Genomic DNA, 23,510 nt, shown 5'->3' on the forward strand with positions numbered 1-23,510 from the left:
CTCTGTAGGGTTTTATCTTTAAGCCATATCAATTGTGTTGTGGGATACAGAAGCCAGCAACACTGAAAGTACTTGTAAGACATCAATTCCACTTCTTTATGAGCAGTTATGCCCACAATTTTTTTCCCCTTTGTACTCTACTGTGGATGCTGATATTAACATTTCATTCTTTAAAAAAAGATTAGCAATACAAGCAATTGTTGGCTGGTAAATCTGTTTATAACAAAAGACATAATTCACAGCTTTTAAAAATAAACTGACTGTAAGGCATTTGATTACTGGATCCATAAAAATTCAGTGTTAAGAGTAACTTTGCTGCAACCAGGAGGGTTTTGACACATCTCATTAGGCAATATGGTTTTAAGACAATAGAAACTCCTACTGCAAACTCCCCTTCAGGCTTTCCATGGTCTTTCTTCTAAACTACAAACAAATTTAGGAGTTGCTAATAATCAAATAATCACCAGGACAATACAGATATTATAAGTAACAGAGAAGACTTTGAAGTCATTCAGAAGTCTGCCCTTGATTTCATTCATTTCTCCAGATAAATAAACATAAAATCCTGACATCAAGACAGACTTGACTGGAAGCCAGACATCCTGAGTGGCCACTGGAAGTTTGGTGCTGCAGAGAAACACAAACTGATGAGACCCTCTGCTTCCTTTTTGCTGTTACATTAAGACAAGGGAAAAATGTAATCCTTCTAGTGTAAGGGGAAAGTTAGTTTTGCCCCAGGAACTGTACTACAGTAAAAAGCACTTTCAACACCATATTTAGGGCTGTGGGACTCAGAAGAGGTTACACCCCTCCCCTACATAATATTATGAGTCTGGAGCAATCTAGATGCTTTTTATCTTTAATATACAGGTAAAAACTGTAAATGAAGAAACACATCCATTTGCCATCAGCTAAATACACTTCTTGTGGTTTCTAGGTAGCACTTTCAATCACAGAAGTTTTCAGAGTCTGGGCATGCATGAACTTACAGACTGAAAACTCCCCTGCAGAGCTCAGACCCTCTTGCACCAGAGCACAGGCACTGCACAGTAGAATCCAGAATGGTAAAAGGTTTTTCGCTCTATTCCATATTGCTACTATTAATTTGGGGGTTTGGGGTTTTTTTCTCCTTAGCTGTGGTGTGGCCTCTACCTGCTGTACAACCAATAGGAGTTAGGAAGGAAAGATCTGGGATGGTGGCACTTACTCGGGGTGTTGAGGAGCCGTGACCTCCTGCAGTGGTAGGCTGTCTCCTGCTCGCAGTACTCGGCACTGTTGATCACGGCCTCCAGCTGCTCTGCACTGCTGCTGTAGTTGAAGGACATGGTGTAGGGCTTCCCTGGACCAGCTCCTTGCACTCTGGTCAACCCTGTGCTGTTGTGTTGCACTTCAGTCCAGATCTTATCTTCTGTTAAATGAAAAATGATTGAATGTGACGTTAACAGCAAAACACTTCCAACAAGCAGGGATCACAAAAAAACTGAAATGTAATGTTTTACTGCAGTGCACAGACCATCAGCAGGACCTCAGGCTCCAAAATGGGCACTTTGTGATGAACAACAACAGGTCTGTCTTCATTAAAGGTCAGTGTGGCTTTATCTTAAACAAAGATGTTTCTCCCTGAACCAGCTCAAGCAAACACTACACTGCCTGCTGAGCAAGACAGAAGCTACAAGCTTCCTGGGAAGCACAGGAGACCTTCAGCTTCTTCTATTACCAGATATCTGTATAAAATTAGATACTTTTCAACTGTCTTTGTCCCTGAGAGAAAACACATAGTAATATGGCTCATGGGGTAACATTCACCTTTTGCCCGAGAGCACAGCCCATGCTGTTGTAACAACAAATGGAAGCAGAGAACTGCAGCTGATGAGCTTGCAAAACTCACCGTGAGCAGGAAGCACAATCTCTTGCCAGAAAGTTAAACTGAGAGTATGTTCTTACCACCCAGCTGGAAGTCAGATCACTCATTTCACTCAGTTCTCAGATTTTTCTGCATATAAGTTGAGTGATGCCCTACTTGGATGATGGTACAGAACACCATATGACTTGGCATCTGTAGTTAACTCTAAATATTGATGCTTTTCCATGCTGGGGAGCCCATTCTCATTTTCTTCATTGCATTTACTGGCAGAGCAAGGGATTGTGTTAGTCACAGAAAGCAGAATTTAGGCTTAAACATAACCTGCACCCTACAACCCAGCTCACAATCAGCATTGAGGTTGGCATAATGAGAACACCACACTTAGAAGCAATTAGCTTCCAGGAAGGCTTTTTCCCAGCTGGTTCTGGTCTAGCAATGGGCAAGGTAGAAAGGACAACCTGAACGGCCAATTTGCTGAGCTGACACAGAGTTAAAGACGAACTCTTCAATGAGGATTCACAGGACTGAGCCCTGCATATGCCCAACAATATTAGTAAAAGGCACAACCAGCAAATTTCCTCTTTATCAAAGACCCTGCTTGCCTAGGAAGGATAAAAGATACTGACAGGGCAAAAATTTAAGGCAGCAATTTTCAATCATTTGATGAGAAGGAGATTTCAATCTCACTTGCAGAAACACGCAGACAGCTACAGAGGAAAAAGTAAGATCTAGGCAATAGATTTCTATTTTGTTATTTATGCTTCATCAGGGAAACCCTAGATAACAATGAATCATATCTTTTCTAAGCTGATCTTAAAAACTGTGCATTTAAGGATTTGGATGGTTTTACCACATTCCCTGGCCCGAGTTCTTGCAGAGCCTGAGATTTCCAGTAACTCCCCAATACACTGGCGTGATGAGCCCAATAGCTCTGTGGACACTACAATGCATTGCAGTCAAAGTATTTTTTGTTGAGCTACATATATGCTACATATATTACTTCAACAGAATGCTAATAGGTACATAAAAGTCCTAAATGGACTATTTGTGCAAAGACACAGATGACTTGATGGATTGTCATTATGGAGGCATTCAAATGACAGGCGAGTAACAACAACCATCTGGAGACTATCAAAGAGGTCTGTTCCAAGACCTGGTTGCAAGTGACAGAGAAATTAACTTGCATTAACTGTAAGGACAGTTTACACACAACCTTCTCATCATTTCTGTGATGGTAGGCAGAAAGTTTGCTCTTATGTCTGCAATTCTGTGGTTCTTACTGACTTCAGGGAGCTGCTTGTGGACCTTTGGAGTTGGAGCTCAAAGAAACATTGCGGCAATGTTTCTTTGATACACGAAAGTCAGATTAAAATAATAAGAAATACCACAAATTTATTGCTTGTAATACTTGTCCCAGTGGTTGTAATCACAGTGAACACTGTAGCACAATACCCTGCACTGTCCTGCACATATATTGCTTCAAACACAATATACTTCAATGACTTCGTAACAGACATCTTGTACATCTTAAAGTAGCGATCCTTATTAGCCAATCTCTCTGTTTTCTTTTGCTCTCTCAAGGCAATATTGACAAGAACAGAGTGGATTTTTCAGAAGCAGCTGAGGGTGAGTTAACTTTCCTCTCACAAAAGCTTACAGAAGTTTAACTTCTGCCTTAACTGAAATATCTACTAATAAGACAAACACTGAGTTGCTGATAATGTGAGACATAAAATCAGGAGAAGATGGAATATACTGGTTGCTGAAATTCCAGATGGGCTGCCAAAAGCACCTCCCTACTGAGAGTTCTGACCATAATTTTAAGAAAATGCAATAAAATCAATGCTTACAATAGTAGCTACAGTGCTGCTCAGGAAGTAATGCAGCCTAATGCTCTAGTTGTAGAGTGGTTAACACTGCTGTACTTTCCAGGCTGTGCATCAAGAAAGGTGCCATGTGGGTGCCTGAAAAGTCAAAAGCATCAAGAGCTAGCAATTTAGAAGCAAAGAAGGAACACTAGGAAAAGCCGATTAAAAATAGCATTGCACAAAGCTGTCTTCCCAAAAAAAGTGTTGGAAATATAATTAATTGACATGCTTGAAATGAGGTTGGACAAGGTATCAGCAAATATACTGTAAGCAGCCAGCACTCATTAACAGGAGTGTTGGACAGGCAATGTGACAGGTCTTCCTCTTATCTTCCTCTGTGATTGTTCATTAATTTTCAGCAGTCTTGTTATCATTACAGCTGCACACAGCTGTCCTGAGATCTGAACTTCGACATTCTAGATCTGCTTTTCTCCACAGGATCATTTAGAAATAAGTTGACCTATTTTCCATCCTCTAGTTTACAAAGGGAAAGGAAAAACAAATCAAGTTTCTTTCTGTATTCAAAGTAATTGTGATTTAGCAAGTACATCAGAATGGAGTTTAAAAAGTTACAGCAGAAGAGAAGAATTTTAAAGTTACATTTCAGGGATTTCCTAATCTACACATGTGCCATGGTTTGACACTGGCGCAATGCCAGCGCCCCCATGAAAATGCACCTTCCCCAAATAAATGCTGTGAGATGTTATCAGGAACAGAGCAGAGCAGGCCCAAGCTTAATAACAAAGGGAAAAAAAAAAAAACTTTATTAAACTACTACTACAGAAAACACATGAACTAAATCCAGGATGAAGACCTTTTAAAACACCCCTCCTCCTCCCAATTTCCAAAACACCCACCATGAAACATCACTCGGGATTCCTGATCAAATCACCACCCTTCAGATAATCAGTACTCAAGCTATCAAGGGAGAGAGAAGTCTCTCTTGCACCACAGACCCCCCAGGAAACACAGTTGCCACCTCCTGTGTTTCCCTGTCACACATGGCAACCACCTGGAGAAAATCTGCCAGTGTGACACTCTCCTTTCCATGTCACAGTGCTCTCACCACCGTGCATGGACAGACTGCTCATAGGACTCCTTTAAGGATGCTTTGCCACGGACCCAAAGATACAACAGTTCAGCTTCTCATCCTGGGACTACAGTCCCCCTCATTTTCCCCTGGGGCCAAGGGTCCAAGAACAGAGATCATCTTCTTCCTGAAGACAGAGGGCATCACCATTCCCTCCTCAGCTTTCTTCTGTTCTTGCCATTCCTGTGCATCCCCCTAAAATGCAGTCTCTATTGCAGGAGATTCTGGTTCAGTCTATGGCTAACAAGAAAAGTCCAGCCAAAAGCTACTTCATCATCTCCTCCCACCTAAATATTTCTTCTTCTAACATCTCAGGTCCCAGACTGTCTCTCTTCCACTACAAATCAAGGAGGAGTAATATTTTACAAAGCCCTCATTTCCCGGAAAGGGTTAAAAGTTCAGACTCCCTGGATGGCTGATATCTCGGTCCAGCATCCCATCTCCCATGCTGGGCATCATCCCGCCCCTTTCCCCTTCTCCTCTGCCAGCAAATTTCCAGGTGCCCTCAGGCTCTCTGTCACTTTCCCTCTGTGGGGGGGAACAAAGGCATCTCCGCTTCTCTCCACCCTTCCGTCCACAGGAGCTGGCTGGGTTCCAGACCTTCAGCCCCTCGGCCTACCTGGACAAGGCCGCGTGGCTTCCCCTCCCCCACCCAGCCCGTGGCTGGGCAGGGGAGAGTCTGTACTCTCTGACGACCGGAACCAAAGAGACAGTTCCCCTGGGAGTTCTTGCTTTTAACCCCCTGTGTTCTCAGAGGCGTGTCCATACTTTCAGTGGTCACTCCAGGTGCCAATATCCAAACCTGACCACTGATTGGTTTGACCCAACTTCCTGGAAAAAAATTCACTTCCATGTCAAACCACGACAACATGCCTAGTCTTTTAGGCTTAATACTTCTACAGATCAGATCTATGCTTTAGTGGTCACTTCAAAGTCTCCCTCTGTGCTTCACCTTTGAAGTAAAAGGTACCCATCAGTTCAGCTTCTCAAAAAAGATCTGTGTTTTTCTCGTTGATCTAGTGGCAGGAAAGACACAGCCACCAGCAAGCAAACCTCGGCTCTGAAGGGCAGCTCAGCACAACACAGATAGAGCTGGCAGCAACAAGGTGAGAGGAAGAAAAGGAAGAGAAATCTATTCCACCATCTCAGTCACACTTCTTCCCGCTTCCCAGGGAAAGAGTTTAGAAAGCAGCACATGAGGTGTAGAGGGGTGAGGCAATGCATACAAAATAAACACAACCTGCTACAAGAATAAAGGATTACATTAACATCACAGTAAAATAACCTCAAAAAACAAACTTCTTTCTTTCAAAAGGACTCCATTTTGTTTAAATGCAGCAAGTGAGACTGAAATTTAAACTTTAGATTGCTTTGGACAGAGTAGAAGAGCCAACGGTGTTCCCTCCTGCATCTCCACTGGTTGAGAGAGAAGTTACTAAGAGCTAGAGGGCAGTAAATCCTTGAACCATTCCATTGACAATAGCAAGACCATTGCATCTGCTTCCATAGATCAGCAAACCACTCAAAAATAATCTCAACATTTCTTCTGAAGAGCATCACCTTTCAGATCAGCCCTTGGGGTTTTTATTCAAATCCCATTTTCTCCACCTCAAACTTGGCAACAGTTAGAAAAATATCATTCTGTTTTCTCACATTCACTTGCACAAGTTTAGCTAGGGCTGCTCCCAAAATATCACTGCCTGCTTCAGTATGAGGTCAAGGCACCCTACCCTGACTACTTGAATGGCAGGTCCTCTGAAGCCTCCTGACAATGATCTGTGATCTGGCACTTCAGGCAGGTTCAGAACCTGTGTGAGACACGTAGCTGCCATCTGAATGTGCCCACAGATCACCCCAGCAAACAGTGCAACAGCTGTCTGCACCTGAGCTCCGGGTTTGGCATTTACCTTTAGAGGCACACCTCTACACCAGTAATGCCCACAGCTTTTGAAAATGGGCCTTCTAATACTTGTTCCTGTTTCACAATACAAGGATTTTTATTTATTCTTCACTCTATTTTGTTTACATTATGTTTTTAAGCAATGACACTGTAATTACAGGTGCAAACCAAGCTGAGTGCAACCACCTCCTTCCAGTTATTTCCATACCTGGAAACCATTAAACTACACAGATGAGGTTTTCTTCTCATGTATTTCAACTAAGAAGTTATCATTATGTTTTTACATCTGTCAATACTACACTTTTCTTTTTTTTCCTGTTTACTCCATTTAATGAGCTCTCCTTGCACTTACAAATCTGCAATGAGAATTAAAAAATTGTTGTCCAGGCATAGGTTACTGTTAATTTTTATAACTCCATTCTATTCTTTTATTACTTTCTCAGCTTGGTAAAATCTCAAACTAAACACAAGCTGGAAGTTATTCAAAACCAAGTAGGAGACTGCAGCCACATCTTCTATTGTATAATGTGGAATAGTTTAATGCAGCCCTGAAAAGCAGATTTCCTAAATGCTTGTTAAATTATTTCCATAATTCAAAGGTGACAATGCTTTAATTTCAGGGTAATGCTACAGCTTTATGACTTCACAGTTTTATTTAATGGTCCAATTCACTAGGATATTATGCTGTCTGCATTTGGCCCTAGGAGATGTTTTTACAGCATGGGACTGCAATGCATTAAGCACATTTTAGACTCTCGGTTTAGCCTAGCCCATAGTTCTATCATCTTGCTGGAAACCTCCAAGTTGCTTTTGACGGCACACAAATTAAATTGTGGGAAATTAGAGCAGCTGGAAAACTGGCTTTCAATGAATTCTGTATTGTCTAATTCTCATTTTTATTCTTCAACTTGAAATATCCCTGTAGAGAGCATTCCACCCATACAAACTGCATCATTCCTTTGTGATTTAGGTGGTTTGTCACAAAACAAGATTATTCAGACTGATTAAATTGCCAACAAGCCAAACATACGGTAAATGCTACATGAGAGAAAAAAACAATTCTCAGAGCTCATGCGATGCATTTGTTTCATGGTGCTCCACACTGAATGCCAAATTTTATCCTGAATGCTGTACCTACAACTAAAAGTACAACCACAAATAAGACAAGACTTTCCTTCTTAAATACTCTACTGTTCTAAACTGCAGTGGCAGGTCAACCCAGCTACCCTAATATACACTCCCTCAAAGGATATTAAAAGACCAATTTCTTATCACAGATAGGTTAATTCACTCACTCCAAAATGTTTTCTGAGTCTTCCCTGAAAGCATTCATTGCTATTTTTGTATCTACTTTTTTTTTCTGGTGGCTGACCCAGCAGTACATGCCTTTGCAGCTTGTTTTCTGCTCATGAGCTTCCTCCAGAGTTCTGATTCAGCCACATCCATCCAGTGCAGAAGCACTGCAAAGCATCAAGGCAACTCTCAGCAGAATGACCGTGCCTGATGTCTCTGATGGATGACAACAAGACACCTCTTCTGTGACATCTTGCACCTTCCTCCCCCACGTTTTGCTGAAGCCCAGAGCAGGCAAACCACTGTCATGCCAGCCTACTTCCTGATGCTCCTCCATTTCAGTAGTTCCTTACTTAATACAGGGTATCTTACAATGAGCAGTGAGAAATATTCCTCTCCAAAAACTGAAGAGGCAGTCACTGATCTACTTCTTAGTGCTAAGTGGACACTTCTCCACTCACTGTGCTTCTGACAACTCTGCAGTCCTCTCTGCCTCAGTTCCCTTCATCTAGGGTTAGTGTTGAGAGGCACAAATCACGTTTCTGCTGTTTCACATAACTTGTGATGGCTCAGACACCTGCATGAGTCTGGCAGACAAGAACAGCCCAGAGCAAACAGCTGAAGCTGTTCTTCAGCTGCCATACCAGAAGGGTGGGCATGATACCTGCAGGGGTGTAGCACAGCAGGGGACACCTGTGTCTGGGGCAAATGGATCCACCCCTTGCAACCGAGACAGCTGGAGTGACTTGGACAGAGCCACAGCTTACTTCTAACTTCTAAGCACTCCAGATGTGGCAGGAGAGAGATTAAGTTGCAGTAAACTTTTGTTGAAAAGTAAAGCCTAGAGAAAAATATCTAGCTATGTTCTTCAGTACTAGAACTTCCTTAGGGGCCACCTGAAAATGTGACAGTGAAGGTGGCCTTCAGGACTTCTGTCATGATGCTCATCCAAAGAACAATTTCATTGAAAGCAGAAAGGCAGCTGTTGACAGCACAATGCCTTTGACATAATAGTCACATTAAAGATTTTTTTCATTCTGTAAGGTTCTGGAAGAATATTTAATGAAAATTCAAAAGAGAAACATATCAACTGTCAGAACTACTGTGTGCCAAAAGACCTGTAGTGTTTGAGGGATAAACTGTAAATCTTTAGGGGCTGCCTTTAATCTAAACAGTAGTAAATCATTTGTAAGGAATTTCTATTTGTTGTTTTCTTTTGTGATAAAGTCAATCATAACTACAGACAGTCAGCCACAGGGTAGAGGGAGTTTGACCGTTTAAATTGTTGTTCCATAATCCTGTAGCTGCAGGTATGAAAGGCAGAATTAAGGGCATGACCTCCTCCTATCTGTTCTTGCTTCAGCCTGCTTGGGGGCAGCCCTCCTCTTCACACGATAATTTCCCAAGTCCATAAAAAATGCAAGAAGGGCTGAGTACATGGTGTCTCCTGTATCTGTATAATTGCTATTCTGTAAGCAGATGAGCTGAGATTCACACATGGAAACAAATGGAAAGATGGATGTAATGGACAATAATACAACTGATTGTTTTAGGAACATCAATGGGGATATGTACTATATGGAAGAATAAAAATCTTAATCATTGTTAGCTGAATGAAAAAACAAAGGACACAATTTGTAAAAAATTACAAGTATAATTTTGATGATCACCTTCACATCTTATTAGAATCCCTTACTTTTTCTGATATTTTGACAGTTTCTACACAGTTTTTTGATACAGAGAAAATACAACTTTCTTTTTCCTGCATCAGAGAAATTAGCAGTATTTGCACTTTGAGATGTTTCAAAACAGAAATTATCTGCAACAAGTAGAGATGTATTTTTGTTAATTAATGATTTTTTCACTATAGCAGTTTCAAAAACAGATCTTGGACCAGCAACAAGAACTGAGATAAGGTTGCATCTTCCCCCAAACTACAATCCTATTTTTCTTCCCTGGACGAAAAATAAGGGAAGAAAGGAAAGGAAAACCATGTGAGGACTGGAAAAATATCTGGCAAAGATAAACTGAGCCATTGATCTAGTCATGGCAATTTCTAAGCATTATTGATTTGATAGTCCAGGGTCTGAATACTGTAAAACAGCATCAGTAGAGAAGTACAGTGACAGGATGACTCAAGTGTACTGCAAGTAAATATTTTGGATTTCAAGGGTAAAATTTACTCAGAAGGAGATGAGAAAAGATCATTCCACTTTTCAAACAGGACAGCAAAACAAGCACATGGATGTAGATTGCATGTATATGCTTTGTCCTGGAGAACATGGTTATTAGCATTTACGTAGTACTCCATATAGACCAATAGATTTCTAAGCAGCATGAAAAAAAAAAGCCTCACAATAATAGAAAGACTGACAGACCTGAGGTTCAGAGGGTCTATCAGTCATCTTTTCTATTGACCGTTATGAATCTTTAACTAAGATTAATTCAAGTGGGCTGATTATCAAACAACCAGCATACAAGGAAAATCTTTCCCAACCCCGGTGGCTGTTCGCTACCCCAAAATATGACACAACACATTCTTTCTGCACTTCATGTCAAAAAGGTGTGGCCATAGACCCCCATGGATGACTGGAGACCCAGGAGAAGTGAGCATAGCTAGCTTACATTCCCATGTGGATGGCCCTGGAAACATGCCAGATGTGTTCCCAATGCACCCACCCCAGTTTAATAATCCCTGCATAGACCTATTCACATCCTCGTGGTGTCCTTCATGGCATCCAACTGCATCCAGTCATCGCTTGGGCACATACATTTGGTTCACTTCCCCACACACAGATGCATATTTGGTGTGGATTCCTCAGTGTTTCTTACAACTGATGAGTTTCCCTGTGAAAGTGACTTTGCTCTGTGTACAACAGGTATATAAGGTGAAAACAACATTATGTTAATAAGGTGCTGTCTTTTCCTTTTAGATCTAGTTTTGAGGTTTTTGTCTTTCACTGTCATTGAACTGTCTCTCTTCTCCTATTGTAAGAAAATTAAAATGAGCATTACTTCTGTCAGTGAGCCCCATTCACTTTGAGTCCTCCCATTCTAAATAGTTCTGGATTATTTCTTTTAACCTCTCTTTGTAGAGATATGTTTGTAGAGATACCTTTGATTAGGCACATTAGTGTTCCTGACAACCTCCTATTTCAACAACATATTTTACCTTTAGTAGAAATAAACAGCCCCCAAGGTAAGATCCTTTTGAAGTGCTTCATATGCTCTTTTCACTTCTTGACCAATAAGTATGCTATTAAGTAGTAGCATGTCATCAACAGTTTTTTGCCACCTTGCTTTTTCAGCCACTTCTTCAGACAGTGGATAAGTACATTTACCCACTCTAGTATCAGCTATTCATCAGATATTCTGTGACACTACTGTTAAATTTCTTACCATGCTGAAAATTGACTTTATATTTTTTAATACTTTTTTTCCTTTTTTTTTCTCCCTGTAACATTTCCTTTCCCTTATCTCTCTCGCCCTCTTTGTATAACTGTCCAATTTTCTCTCAACACACACAATCACAATTTTCTGCTTTATTCAGAATTTCGATACAGCAGTGGGCTCTCAAGTTGACAGGCTTTAAAGAAACCACTGCAACCAGAAACACAGTAAACTAACTTGTAATGTTGATATTTCAACATAGAAAAAAAATAGAAAGAACTTAAATTAGAATTAGAAAAAACTTAAAAAAGGTAAGCGAACATTAAAATACCACTTTTCTTTAAATGCAATGATGCTGCTCATTTCTGATGGTCTGATTTCTTCCTTGAATTCAACCTTCACAGATTAAAGGCACTGTAATTCCCAGAAGGCATTACCTCTCTGCACCTCCACTTTTAAAAACACTAAATGAGTCATTGCCCTGAATTTTCCATTCCACCTCCAAATTCTTTGCTTGAACACATTTTGGGCATAAAGAGGTTACTGCTTCTTGAACTGTAGTCAGAAAGAACTGCCAGCCTGTGTAAAATAAAAGCTTTATTTAGCCCAGGAGCCCACCTCTGCCTCTGAGGGTAAAGAGATACCCAGGGAAGCCAAAAGGTTTTCCTGAAGCTAATTCCCATTTCCCAATGGTCTTTTCCTCACAGCTGCCTGAGTGGGAAGCTGCAACTAAACCTCCATGTTTACTTGCACCTTCTGAGTCTATCAGACAAAACTGGGGCTTTTTCCAGATGGCTTTTACTCCCTCTCTTGATCTATCAGTTTCCTTGCCGTTCTGTGGTGATTTCAAGATTAATTCTTTGCATCAGGAAAAAGCAAGCAAAAAACTCCCAAATCCCATTATGTAATCATTTAGGTGTCCCTTAGCTCATATATGATGAAAAATAATCAATTCTTATGTGTTTTCTCTATGCCACATATGATCTCCAGGCTCTCCTGTGACAGTTCCCCCCAACTATCTTTTTAATTTGTTTAGTCCCCCCACACATGGAAGCCATCCACATTTTTCCATTCACAGGAGGTGTGTTACAGATTTATGCCACTGAACAATAATACTTTTTCTGTTCCTTGTATGTACCCAGTGTAACAACACAGAATTTCGTCTTTTGCCTTTCCCTGAATATAGAGCACTTTCAGAAAACTAAGCAGAAGCATCATCTGAAAAAAGAAGCAAATTAAGAATCCATCTCTGTGTACACAAAGCAATTTTTTCCTACTTTGCACTTAATCAATTACTGTAAACAATTTTTATGAGAATAACAATAAAAGAAGTTCCCGGAGAGAAAAGAAGCTCTTGTGATTAAGGCACTCAAACCATATTTAGTTGACCCAGAAACATAAGTTTGCCAGTTTTCCCCACCCCCACCATTCTCATAACCAATTTTATAAGAATGTCAGCAAATTCATTACAGAGAGAAAATCAGGTATATGCCTTCTGGATTTCTGCCGGATAAGGTTTTTTTTAGGAAAGCAAATGCAAGGTGTTTGTCAAAAATCCTACTTCTTCAGCAGAGATAAAAAGCACTGATAATGTTTTGATCACACATATTTATATGATAAATAATAAAAATGAGCACATTTCCCATTCTGAAGATCAAGGAAGGATATTCAGACACAAAGGTGAAACTCTGTTTCAATTCTTAGGAGATTCAACAGCAAAGAAGACACATCTTATTAAATATTTGTTACACTTGAATAAAAAACATACTTAATAATTAACTGTTGTGCATTTAATTAACATAATCACTGCCCAATTAAATAAAAATGAAAATTTAATTGGAGGCACTTTAAGTACAAGGAGATTAAGGATAAAATATGAATATCCTGAGTCCTCAGTTTTCAGCCCTGAGGCTGAAAGTGAAGTGTGGAAGTGATATGTGGCAAAGTAGTTCAGCCAGAATTAGCAATTTAGAAAGGGTAATAAAACATTCCTTCATCTGCACCTGGCCACAGGAAGCAAAAAATGCCAAACAGGAGATGGTATGGGAAATTTCACCTCCATTTCAAATATAAAAAGCGGAAAGGAAGCCCTACCATCCATCCCTATCCACAATAAGGGCTGTGTAATCTCTTCTCATACTCGTGGCTTGACAATCCTATATACAAAACAGGACCCACTTAAGGGGAGAATTTGCCAGACAGGTATTTGTTCATTTGAAACAATTCTTTTAAACTTACGGAACTGTAAGGTTGAAAAGCCTCACCCAACAGGTCACCTTGCCAGGCTCTTGCTCTGCTACCCATCTCTTCAGTGTCCCCTCTCCTAAGACAATCGTGCATTCTCCACTGTACAAATACCAGGGACAATCAAGTCTTCCATTCCTTGGAATACCAAAGGCAGCACACTTGTATGAGAGGATGTATTGCTGCCTGCATCAGACTAGAAGGGTTTATAGATAGCTCAGTGAGAGGAGTTTAATAATAATTCCCAGATCTAGTATTCTAATAAAGCAGAGAAACCATTCAATTACAAAAGAATGGTTTGGATTCTAAGTTTCTACCTCTTTAGTAAAAAACAAACATATCATCAAAAGTTATGATATTATGAAATGCCCTTTTAAAGGTGCAGACACTGTTGTATATATCACTTGTCAAGGACTTGTCAAGTCCTTCAAACATTTAAAAATCACTTTTACATGGATCTTACTTAAGGAAATGTTTCGAAGTGAAACCTTGGTTACAACTTCTCTGCTTCTTCCCCACTGCTGAGCTGTATTATTGACATATCATTTTACTAACACCACCTCAAATCAAATTAGACCTGACATCAAGCAGCCAAGTCAAGGTTAGGTCAGTACCTGTTATATTGCAAAAAACACGGAGCGGTCCCAGTGGTCCACTTCCATCAGAATCGATGTAGAACAAACCTGATGTCTTCCCTTGGTGTCGGTAAGCCTCGCAGGATTGTTCATAGATAGCTTTAAAAGAAAGAGAGAATGACTGAATCACAGACAGAACACAGACAGACATGTTTTATACAGGAGTACTGTGTTAATTATTGCCATAATATACCCTATTAGCACACAGCTGATTAGCATGTGAAATCTTACTGCATTTGGGCCTGAATCCATGCTCAAAATCACACATTTCTTTGACTAATTCCTTGAACTTAATGCATGCTGGCTTTGAAGATACAGGTACGTGCTTTATTTTGATTCAAGTATGTAAACAAATAAAGGGATATGAACTTTCAAATGTGACATATCTAGTTATGGAGTGGTACATATATTCACCCTGTATGGAATTTCAAGGATATACCTACATACACACAGGTACATGATTTACTACCTAGGCATGTACTTAAGTCTTGCCAACACAGATGACAGATATTTTTGCCAGTCCTCACCTTCCCTGAAGGATAAGGTTAACAGGAAGCATTAAAGCCCTACCATAGTCTACTACCCAAATGAAATCCATTGTCCCCCAGCAGAAAAGCTCAAGCTCAGACATGGTCTCCATCCTAGGTTACGTTTTTATGCTTTAGACCTAATTTTATACAACCAACTCTTTCTCTCTGCTTATCAATATTCTTCCCTCAGAGTACCAGTGCCCATGAAAATCCAAGTGGTTAATAAAACAAGTACAGCAGGTCACCAAGAGAAAGAAAGAAGGAAGAAAATCCCACGGATCAGTACAATTTTTGTATTTGAGGTATATTTTCAGGACAGTTACACTGTCACTTCATATGAAGCAAAGAGAAAACTCCTGCAGAGAGGCAGTCCAGAACATCAGAAAGTCACATGTATGATCCTGGACCTTGAACAACAACCTTAAATCTCATTTCAGGAGAGTTGATTTTTTTTCTCCCCACCTGCTTAAACACTTACCTGATTATACTGACCAAATTATTCTCTGTAACAGTTTATAACTGCTGTGTTGAGGCTGTAAATACAACTGCAAAGTTCCCAGTGCTTTTCATCTGAAAGGAACTCGGGGAGCTTTGCAGATTGATGGTAGGCCCAGCACTTCCTCACCACTTCCAAACACAATCCCTGCAGAAGACTGCAATTGCTCCACAGCAGCAGGAATAGCTCCTTGCTCTCACTCCTGTGCACACATGGATTCACACCCCTCCTTTTCCCTCGTTCCCTTAAAGAAATTTCTCTAATGAAACTTTCAAAAAGGCATATATGGTGAGCCCTGAAGTAGCCTTGTCTGAAGAATGCTGTAAAATAGTTCACCACTTAGATATTGGACATTTCTTCACTTCTGCCAACAAAACAGAACCACAGTTCTAGGGACTCTGGTCCAAACTGATTAAGAGTCTCATCATTCAATCACTTGTACACTCACCAAAATATGCTTTTCCCTTGCACACTTCTTGCCTGACCAGACATCACTGAGTGCTAAATAAGCACAGCACTATCCTTCCCAGGGTTAAGAAGCTGCTCAAGGTACTCAGCACCTGATGAGACAGTGCCTTAATTAGCATCCATCCTATAATAAATAGAATCAAGAAAGCTTTTTCCTCACAGCCTGATGTATTCAAGCATGGCAGGAGGCCTGAATATCTCTAAATTCCCACTGTGATAGCTGGCCAAGAACACATATTAAATGCAAGTTAAATAAAATCCCCATACCAGAACCTATTCTTCCAGTGTTCACAACCTGAGGGGCTGACAGAGTCCCTGAGTTGCAGAAGTGCTGACAGAAGCAGTGGGCATATGGAGGTCAGGAGAGAGATGGTAACAGGCAATTAAGTAAGCAACCAAGGAATCATGGTTTGATCAATTTGCAAAGTTCTTAAACTGCAGTTCACTTAGTGAATTTGCTGTCATCATCGTTACAGGACACTTCATCTTGCCTCATTAGGGAATATGCCAATTGCTTCCTCTGAATTGTTTGCTGAGTGTTTTTGAAGACAAAGGATGGTGCGAGGGGTAGAGACATAAAACAAATTTGTTGTCAGTGAACTGGCACAGCAAATCTCAGTCTTCATCGCAACTTGTTCTTTCTAAGAAAGAACTTCTTGATTGTCACTTTGGCTGGAGCCCAGATGTACATTTTTCAAATTAGTAAGGAAAGATGTGACGATTCTGCCATTAATAATGTGGGAAGAGTCAAACAGAGCTGATCTACTCACCTTTAGATGTCCCCTTTGTCCCTGTAACTTTAGGAAAAAAAAGGCTATACAGAGCTAGAAATCAGGCTAAGGGTGCTCAATTGATATAAATCTGAAAAGATACATAAGCTTCCATAAAACTACAGTTATGTCTGCCAGAAGGAAATCCATCCTGGTATGTTTGCTTCAGTTATATGAGAAATCCAGCACTACTTACTGGGAAGTAGCAGAAGAAATGGGAAAAGGTCATAAACCTCGAGCTCTGGCACATAAAACACATTCCATCATGATTAGTGAAAAGCAGCTTTGGTGGGCAGTTTATTTTGTACCTGCACACAAAGTTTCACATGCCTGTATCTGTAGCACTTGGTACTGCACATTTCTAGACTGGAAGCAGATGGGCCATTGATTTTAATTTTCTTTTTTGCTATGTTTTTCTCTATATAATGCATCAAGAAGAAAATTAGGTTTGTTTTTCAGTCACTGGCAGATGCCCATACAGACATTTTGAGTGCACCAACCACTCCGAGCTCTGCTTAACTCCTTTGTGGTCTGAGATGATTGCTTGCTTCAGAATAAAGTTATGCTATTCCATTTGCTGAAAAGGGCCCTATTATGCCAGTAACAACAACTTGAAGCCATCTTTTTGGGTCCATGAAAGACAAGATCTCTTTGCAGTCATTATTCTCTTTTTGCAATCAGAAATGTCATATGAAAGTAAAAACCAGACAAACAGCTGTGACTGTTAAGACCCCAGAACCTCAACTTTGAAAACTGCCTTCATATTTATGTTCTGTGTCAGGCTTTTCTAGTGCAGGTGGAGTTGTGTTCATTTTGGGAAAGCTAGGGAACCATTATTGTAATTGTCATTAAAGAGTCACCAACCATTTAGGCATATAAGGTCCCACTTTCAAAAAGCAAACACCAAAGTTAATGATGGAACTATTGACAGGTAAACACATTTTAATGGCAAAGAGCATTTGTAGTAATTGCACCTTTTTAATAAAGGAGAGGTATTCATCAGTTCATTCAGAGTAGAACCCACCATGAATTTTCAAACATTATTTTTACCAATATTTTAAACATTGTAGGTAAATAAAATTTGAAAATAAATTAGTGATTTTAATCTTTTAATGAAGTACTTTAATAGTCTTTATACTTTTCTTCCTTCATTCTCCTGGATTTGTTTTCCTGTTGTAAAATGTTCACCCAAATGGGACCAAAATAACAAAAACAGCATTCTTGATAGGCTATTCATGCAAAACTTATTTTCTCATTAAAATACTTTTTAAAAAGCATGATTTCAAAAATGAAACCTTTAGCTTGTCTTTTGTCTCATAGAAGCAAGATCAGCGTTCCTTCTCCAACCCTCCCAGTTGTTTTGTTTTGTTTTTTGTTTGTTTGTTTGTTTCTTTGGCTAATTTTGATTAACACCAGCCACTGAAGATAAAATTATGGTTTCCAGCACCATTTGTTTCAGTGGACCAGAAACACTGAAAATCACAGTTTAGGACTTTGAGCCCCTGCTGTTTCCTCGGGCCCTTCTGGGGCGAGCTGTGCTGCCACGCAGCAGCGGCACTGCAGCTCCCCCAGGCAGCAGGGTGGAGCAGGTTCACTGAGCTGCATCCACAGAAAGCGATGTCAGCAGCCCCATGAGCCCACGCCGCCCCCTGCAAGCTCAGCCTGGACCTCACAGGAGGGTATGGCTGGAAAAAAGCATTAGGGTGAAGTAAAGCACAAGGCAAAGAAACAGTGTAAAAGGTGTCACAGGGCTCTTGCTGGTAACTGGCTACACCACGAAGACCAAACAAGAAGCAGCTTGACTCCAACCCAGATTTAGTACGGGACACGACATCAGACATATCAGTTTTTCCGTTTTACTTGGTCACAAAGGATGTCTTTTACTGCCCTTTTTTTTTTTTTTTTTTTTTGCCAGAATCACTTTTAAGTTATAACATTGGATAACCTATGCTGACATTTTTGCTCTATAAGAATTCTTTTTTAAAGGCTGCTGCTGTGTTTCACAAAGAAATTTAAAATCCTCCCAGAGCTGGCTGCTGAAAGTGATGCAGCCTGAGAGCCCCATTCCTTAGAGCAAGAGCTGCTTCTCTAAGTGCTATCTGTGCTCTTGCCTACCTGCTAGGATGGGCTGTGCTGGTGGTGTGCAGGCATGCACTGCACTGACAGAGTTCAAGGTATCTATCTCCCAGCCCCTTATAATCCTCTGTAAAACAAATATACCAAATTTCTCCCTCAGGTATCTCTTTCAGTCTCAAGTATCTCAAGCTGAACTAGCTTTTCAGATCAACAGCTCATCACATCAGAACATTCGTTTACAGCACTGCTTTACTCACTGATCATAATGCCTGTCTTTTCCTTTAGTTCTCACTTTTCATCTTCCCAGGTGCTTAGGAAATATTTTGTCAAATTTTGATCAGCATTCACAAAATAGACACTTTATCCCCAGTCAGAGCCACATCACCTAATTCTATGTGTTTTCTCATATTTTCTGCAATATAAACAGTCTTAAGGCTCAAAAATCAAAACTACATTCATAAGCTCAAAAATCAAAACTATGGCTCTGAAATGTATACATCCCATGTTTTTTCAAGCCATACACTACACCCCCCAAAGAAATATCCTAGCAAAACTATAAATATTCACTTTGATTGGTCATGGTTCATGATTCAGACTTCAGTGTCAGAAAAGCATTTTCAGATTTTAATATCATTATAATAAAACTATTTTTGACTTTTTGTGTATAAAAACCATACAGAATTTCATTTCCTAATTTCTGCATCAAGACCCTTATGACTGGTTAGCCACAGCACATGCAGGAGCTCTCTGTTACTCCACAGTCAGGTCTAAAAGGACTGGGGTCACTCTTGGTTTGGGTCTGCAGTTGAAAATTCAGCCTTTATTCAATATGCTTCACAAGCCTGAAAGGTTTTAAATATGAGCAATTGTGTCACTGTTCAGTTTTTTGAAGTATCCTGAACCTGATAATCCAACTGTTCTAATTACAGTCCTTAAACCAGAGGTGATTTTATCCCTGCCATATCTGAAATCTGTAACAGTAACTAAGCAGAAACATTTCCAAGGTCAAACTTTGATTTTTTCCAATACAAAATCTTTTTTGCCCAGTTTTTCACAGACTGCCCCTTACTATATCGATATCTGGCTTCCAATATTACTTTTGCCCTATGCAGTTCACCTGCAGTCCCCATGGCAGCCTTTGCTAAGCACAGGCTTCCCATTCTACTGTGGAGTTGCTCAGCAGATGAGCCTTTAGATGGTCCCAGTTCCTAAGTTCTTAGCTCTGTTTCCTTTGCCCTGATGTTCCTAACTTATGAAACCTCTGTTCTCTTTCAGGCCACTTTTTTGGTTTTTTCACCTCCAGTCCTACTTTGGCTAAAAAAGGAAAGGTTATTCTTTGTACCAAGCCCTGAATTTCTGCAAATAACCCTCAAGAAGCAACATATTTAAACCCCCCTCTTTTCAATGGGTGAATGAACCTGCTATTCACCCAACAAGATGCACCTCTTCCCCCACATTCAAAAATCCTGCTTGCTGTTGGACTCAATGTAAAGGTTACAATGACACTGTTCAGTTTTGCTGCTGGGAAGACCAGGCAAGGTAAACCTCTCTCTGCTGCACCCAGTAGCATGTTATTAATGTAGATATCACCAAGAATGTTAAGTTCCATGTAAAAAGAAATTTGTTTCTTTGTTGTTTTTTTTTTTTTTTCAGAGGACATTTCCCTTTTCAGATTTAATGGACACCAAGATAACTTTCCTCAAAAAATAGAAGCAAACCTTAAAATTCCCCATATTTTGTTCTGACTGTATTCCCAATTACTTTGGAAATTGATTTCATTGTATGAAATGTGAGCTAGGAATTCAGAATTTGAGCTGTACTAGTTATGATTACCAAAACAAATCCTGTAGTATTCCTGCTTCAAGATTAGATTCCCATAATCTAATAAAAGTAGCTGATAATTTTCAATTTCTCAGAGGGAGATACAATTTTATGGTGATATAATAAATAAAATACATTAAAAGGACCTAAAGAACTTTAATTCTTGATTTCATTGGGAGATGCTGACACCATCCACTTCTTAGCTAAAATGTAGCAGCAGTGAGTTGCTTTTATCATCTCTAAAAATTGTAAAGTCATGTAGACAGAATACTTGCAGCAACATAATTTCAGACTCATTTAATCATATTGTAATTCTTTCCACCTTAGACAAAAAGAGTAATAATAACCCCTATAATGGTAATTATTATTGTATTCAGAGGTGAACTTATGTACTGGTTAGACTGGAGAGGCCAGTAAGAGCTGGGGATTCTGCCAGGATATTCAACCAGCCCTGACTGACCTTGGGAAAACACATATACACAAATGCTGAGCAAATTAAGTATTCTCAACAAAATGCTCAGAGCTCTTGGAAGCAGATCAGAGATGACTATTTCAATCTCTGCTCATGTACCTTAGGCCTGACAGATCTGCTCTTACAGACTTGGAGTAATGAGCAATGAACAAAAGATTCTTCTAAATAAAAAAGAAAGCAATATGTAATGGCATGTTTCTTATTTCAACAACAGAGGGATTAGTATAGGAATGAACTCAGGGAATGATCATCAGTCTCATCCCTAAAATACAATTGTCTTGTTAAATGCCAGGAAAACGAACTCTCAAAACCTGGATTGTGACAGCTCTGCTCTTGACAGAATAATGCAGTCTCTGCTGTGACGTGCCTGGATGGCAGATGGCTCATTTTTTCCTCTTTAAAATATGTACTTACTCATCTGGTAAAGAATATGTTATTTCCATAGACAGAATTAAGATGCTTTTTACCACAGGGTCTCCTAAGTGGATGTTCAGGAGAGATACTCCCATTTCACCTGGTTGTTAGACAATCTTCTACCATCCAAGTTTAGGCTCCGCCTGGCCAAGGTCATGTCAAGCCATCCTCCCCTGTCACTTTTCTGTTGTGGCTGGAAGGTGGCTGTGACAATCACAGAGCCCAGCCTAGCACTGGTGCAGGGTCACCTGCAAGCCCTGCTGCTGCAGGAGAGCAGCCAGGGAGACCCAGAGCCCTGCAGGGGCAGTGTTGGAGGGACAGAGTGACCAAAGAGGTGAAGGATGCTGTGCAAAGCTCGGTATTTTGGTCTTGCTGGAAAGTCCTCATGTCCCTTGGGATGGTCACACCTGAGGATGGCTGGCTTCACACAGGACTGAGCAAGTGCCCCATCAGCTCCCTTCTGCAGGAAAGTCCTGAAGAAAGCTCCACATTCAATGTGTTATTTATAAGGAAATCTCAGGCAAAGGGAAAAACTTATTTTAAATGAACACCACTGAAGGGAAAGCATTAATAACACAGTAACTTAGTACAAAATAAACAATGAAAATTCATATTTCAAAAGCATGGTGTGAACAAAAATATATAGGAACACCAAGTACAGTACTGAAGGTTTGATATGAATATTAAATGTGTTTTCTTTAGTCAAAGAAAACCAGTGTGTTTAAGCACACATGAAAAAAAGCTGTTCAAGAACCTCAGACAGGAAAATTGGCTACTTGGGACATGCAAATTGCACTACCAAACTCACTAGTAGGCATCTATCAGACTGAAACTCTCAAAACCTCATTTTCCCATCCAGCAAACTGTACACATCTCTCTACCTTGGAACACAGGAGAATTACCAAACCCCCAGCTGGCATTTTAAGATGCAGCTCCAGTACTGCTAAAAATCTGGCTGAAGCTATGTTAAGCTTTTCAGATAAAGAAAATGATATATGCAGTAAGCATATTAATATTAAAAAATACACTTTCAAAGCCTGAAGTTAAGTTTATGCCATATCAATGACTATATGACATTTCCATTATTGGATGACTCTTCCCTCCAGCAATTACCTAGGCCAATAAGACATATGCCTGGATGTGTGAGATAGATTACACACAAAAGCAAATACCCAGAATTAAATTACATTCTGTTAATTATCACCTTGCAAAGTTTTGCGACATGTTGACAATCCCAAAATATGAGGAATAAAATAATTATTTTATATTTCTCAACATCTTTTGTATCAATGTTCAGCACTCTTTGGAATTAAAAAATTCATGAAGACTAAAAACCACCTGAAAATTATCATAAATAAAAATAATAGAAATACAGAAGGGCAAGATGAGGCTTTCTAAGGGACTAGGATAACTCACTGAAAGATAAGATTACTGATCTTTATTTTGCAATAAAGTTATAACATTCTGTATCTCAGGGCCATTTTACACTGGTCTACTGCTCTTACTGTCACATGATAATTACAAGAATTAATAATATGAGATGAATGACTATGCAGCTTTTAAATTATGCTCTTTCAATTAATACATGTATTAATTTATATATATGTATATAGATATATAAAAATTAAGATCTGTAATTCACTTACCTAAGATTCCCCCTATCTCTCTTCCCACCTATAATTTTGACCTGTCCTACTCTATGTCTAAGCTAGGACAGCCTCCCTCGACAACTGACAGACTTTGGAGGTGGTCCATGAACTTCCCATGGACACCCTAGCTCACAGGGAAATTAGCTAAGCTCTGAAAGCAGCTCTCACTGCTTTTTACATATAGAGAGAGACCAGACCACTATCTTAGCCTGGATGTCACAGTACCAAGACAGCAAAAGATAGATTAGCTGAAAATGAACATTACATTATTATCTGTTTTGCTATGGTTTACAAATGTAATGGATCCTCTCCTGTCTGGATTTTATCAGACTACTCCAATACCTGACAGACCAGCAGGCTACCCACCACACTGGAGAAACTGGGAAGGTATCTATCGCTAAAAGGCTTCAGCTGAGCTCCTCTTGCAGCCTATCTGAATGCAAGCTATATGAAGCACATTTAAAAGATAAAGCAAAAGGCAAAACCATACATTTTAGAGATTGAAATACGATTGTATCCTCAAAGCACTG

The 23,510-nt window shown here is 39.8% G+C and overlaps 1 protein-coding gene across 1 annotated transcript in view; it reads right to left on the minus strand.

The window, feature by feature from the left end:
- The window catches only part of CNTNAP5 (contactin associated protein family member 5), a 200,672-nt gene that overhangs the window by 78,666 nt on the left and 98,496 nt on the right, over positions 1 to 23,510 (minus strand). The window contains exons 12-13 of the mRNA XM_053948442.1: positions 14,264 to 14,383; positions 1,208 to 1,408 (exon numbers count right to left, since the gene is read on the minus strand). Of these exons, the coding sequence (XP_053804417.1) occupies positions 1,208 to 1,408; positions 14,264 to 14,383 (321 nt within the window). The remainder of the gene's footprint in view (positions 1 to 1,207; positions 1,409 to 14,263; positions 14,384 to 23,510) is intronic.

The sequence above is a fragment of the Vidua chalybeata genome, chromosome 7 (genome assembly GCF_026979565.1).
Source record: "Vidua chalybeata isolate OUT-0048 chromosome 7, bVidCha1 merged haplotype, whole genome shotgun sequence".
Taxonomy (NCBI): Eukaryota; Metazoa; Chordata; class Aves; order Passeriformes; family Viduidae; genus Vidua; species Vidua chalybeata.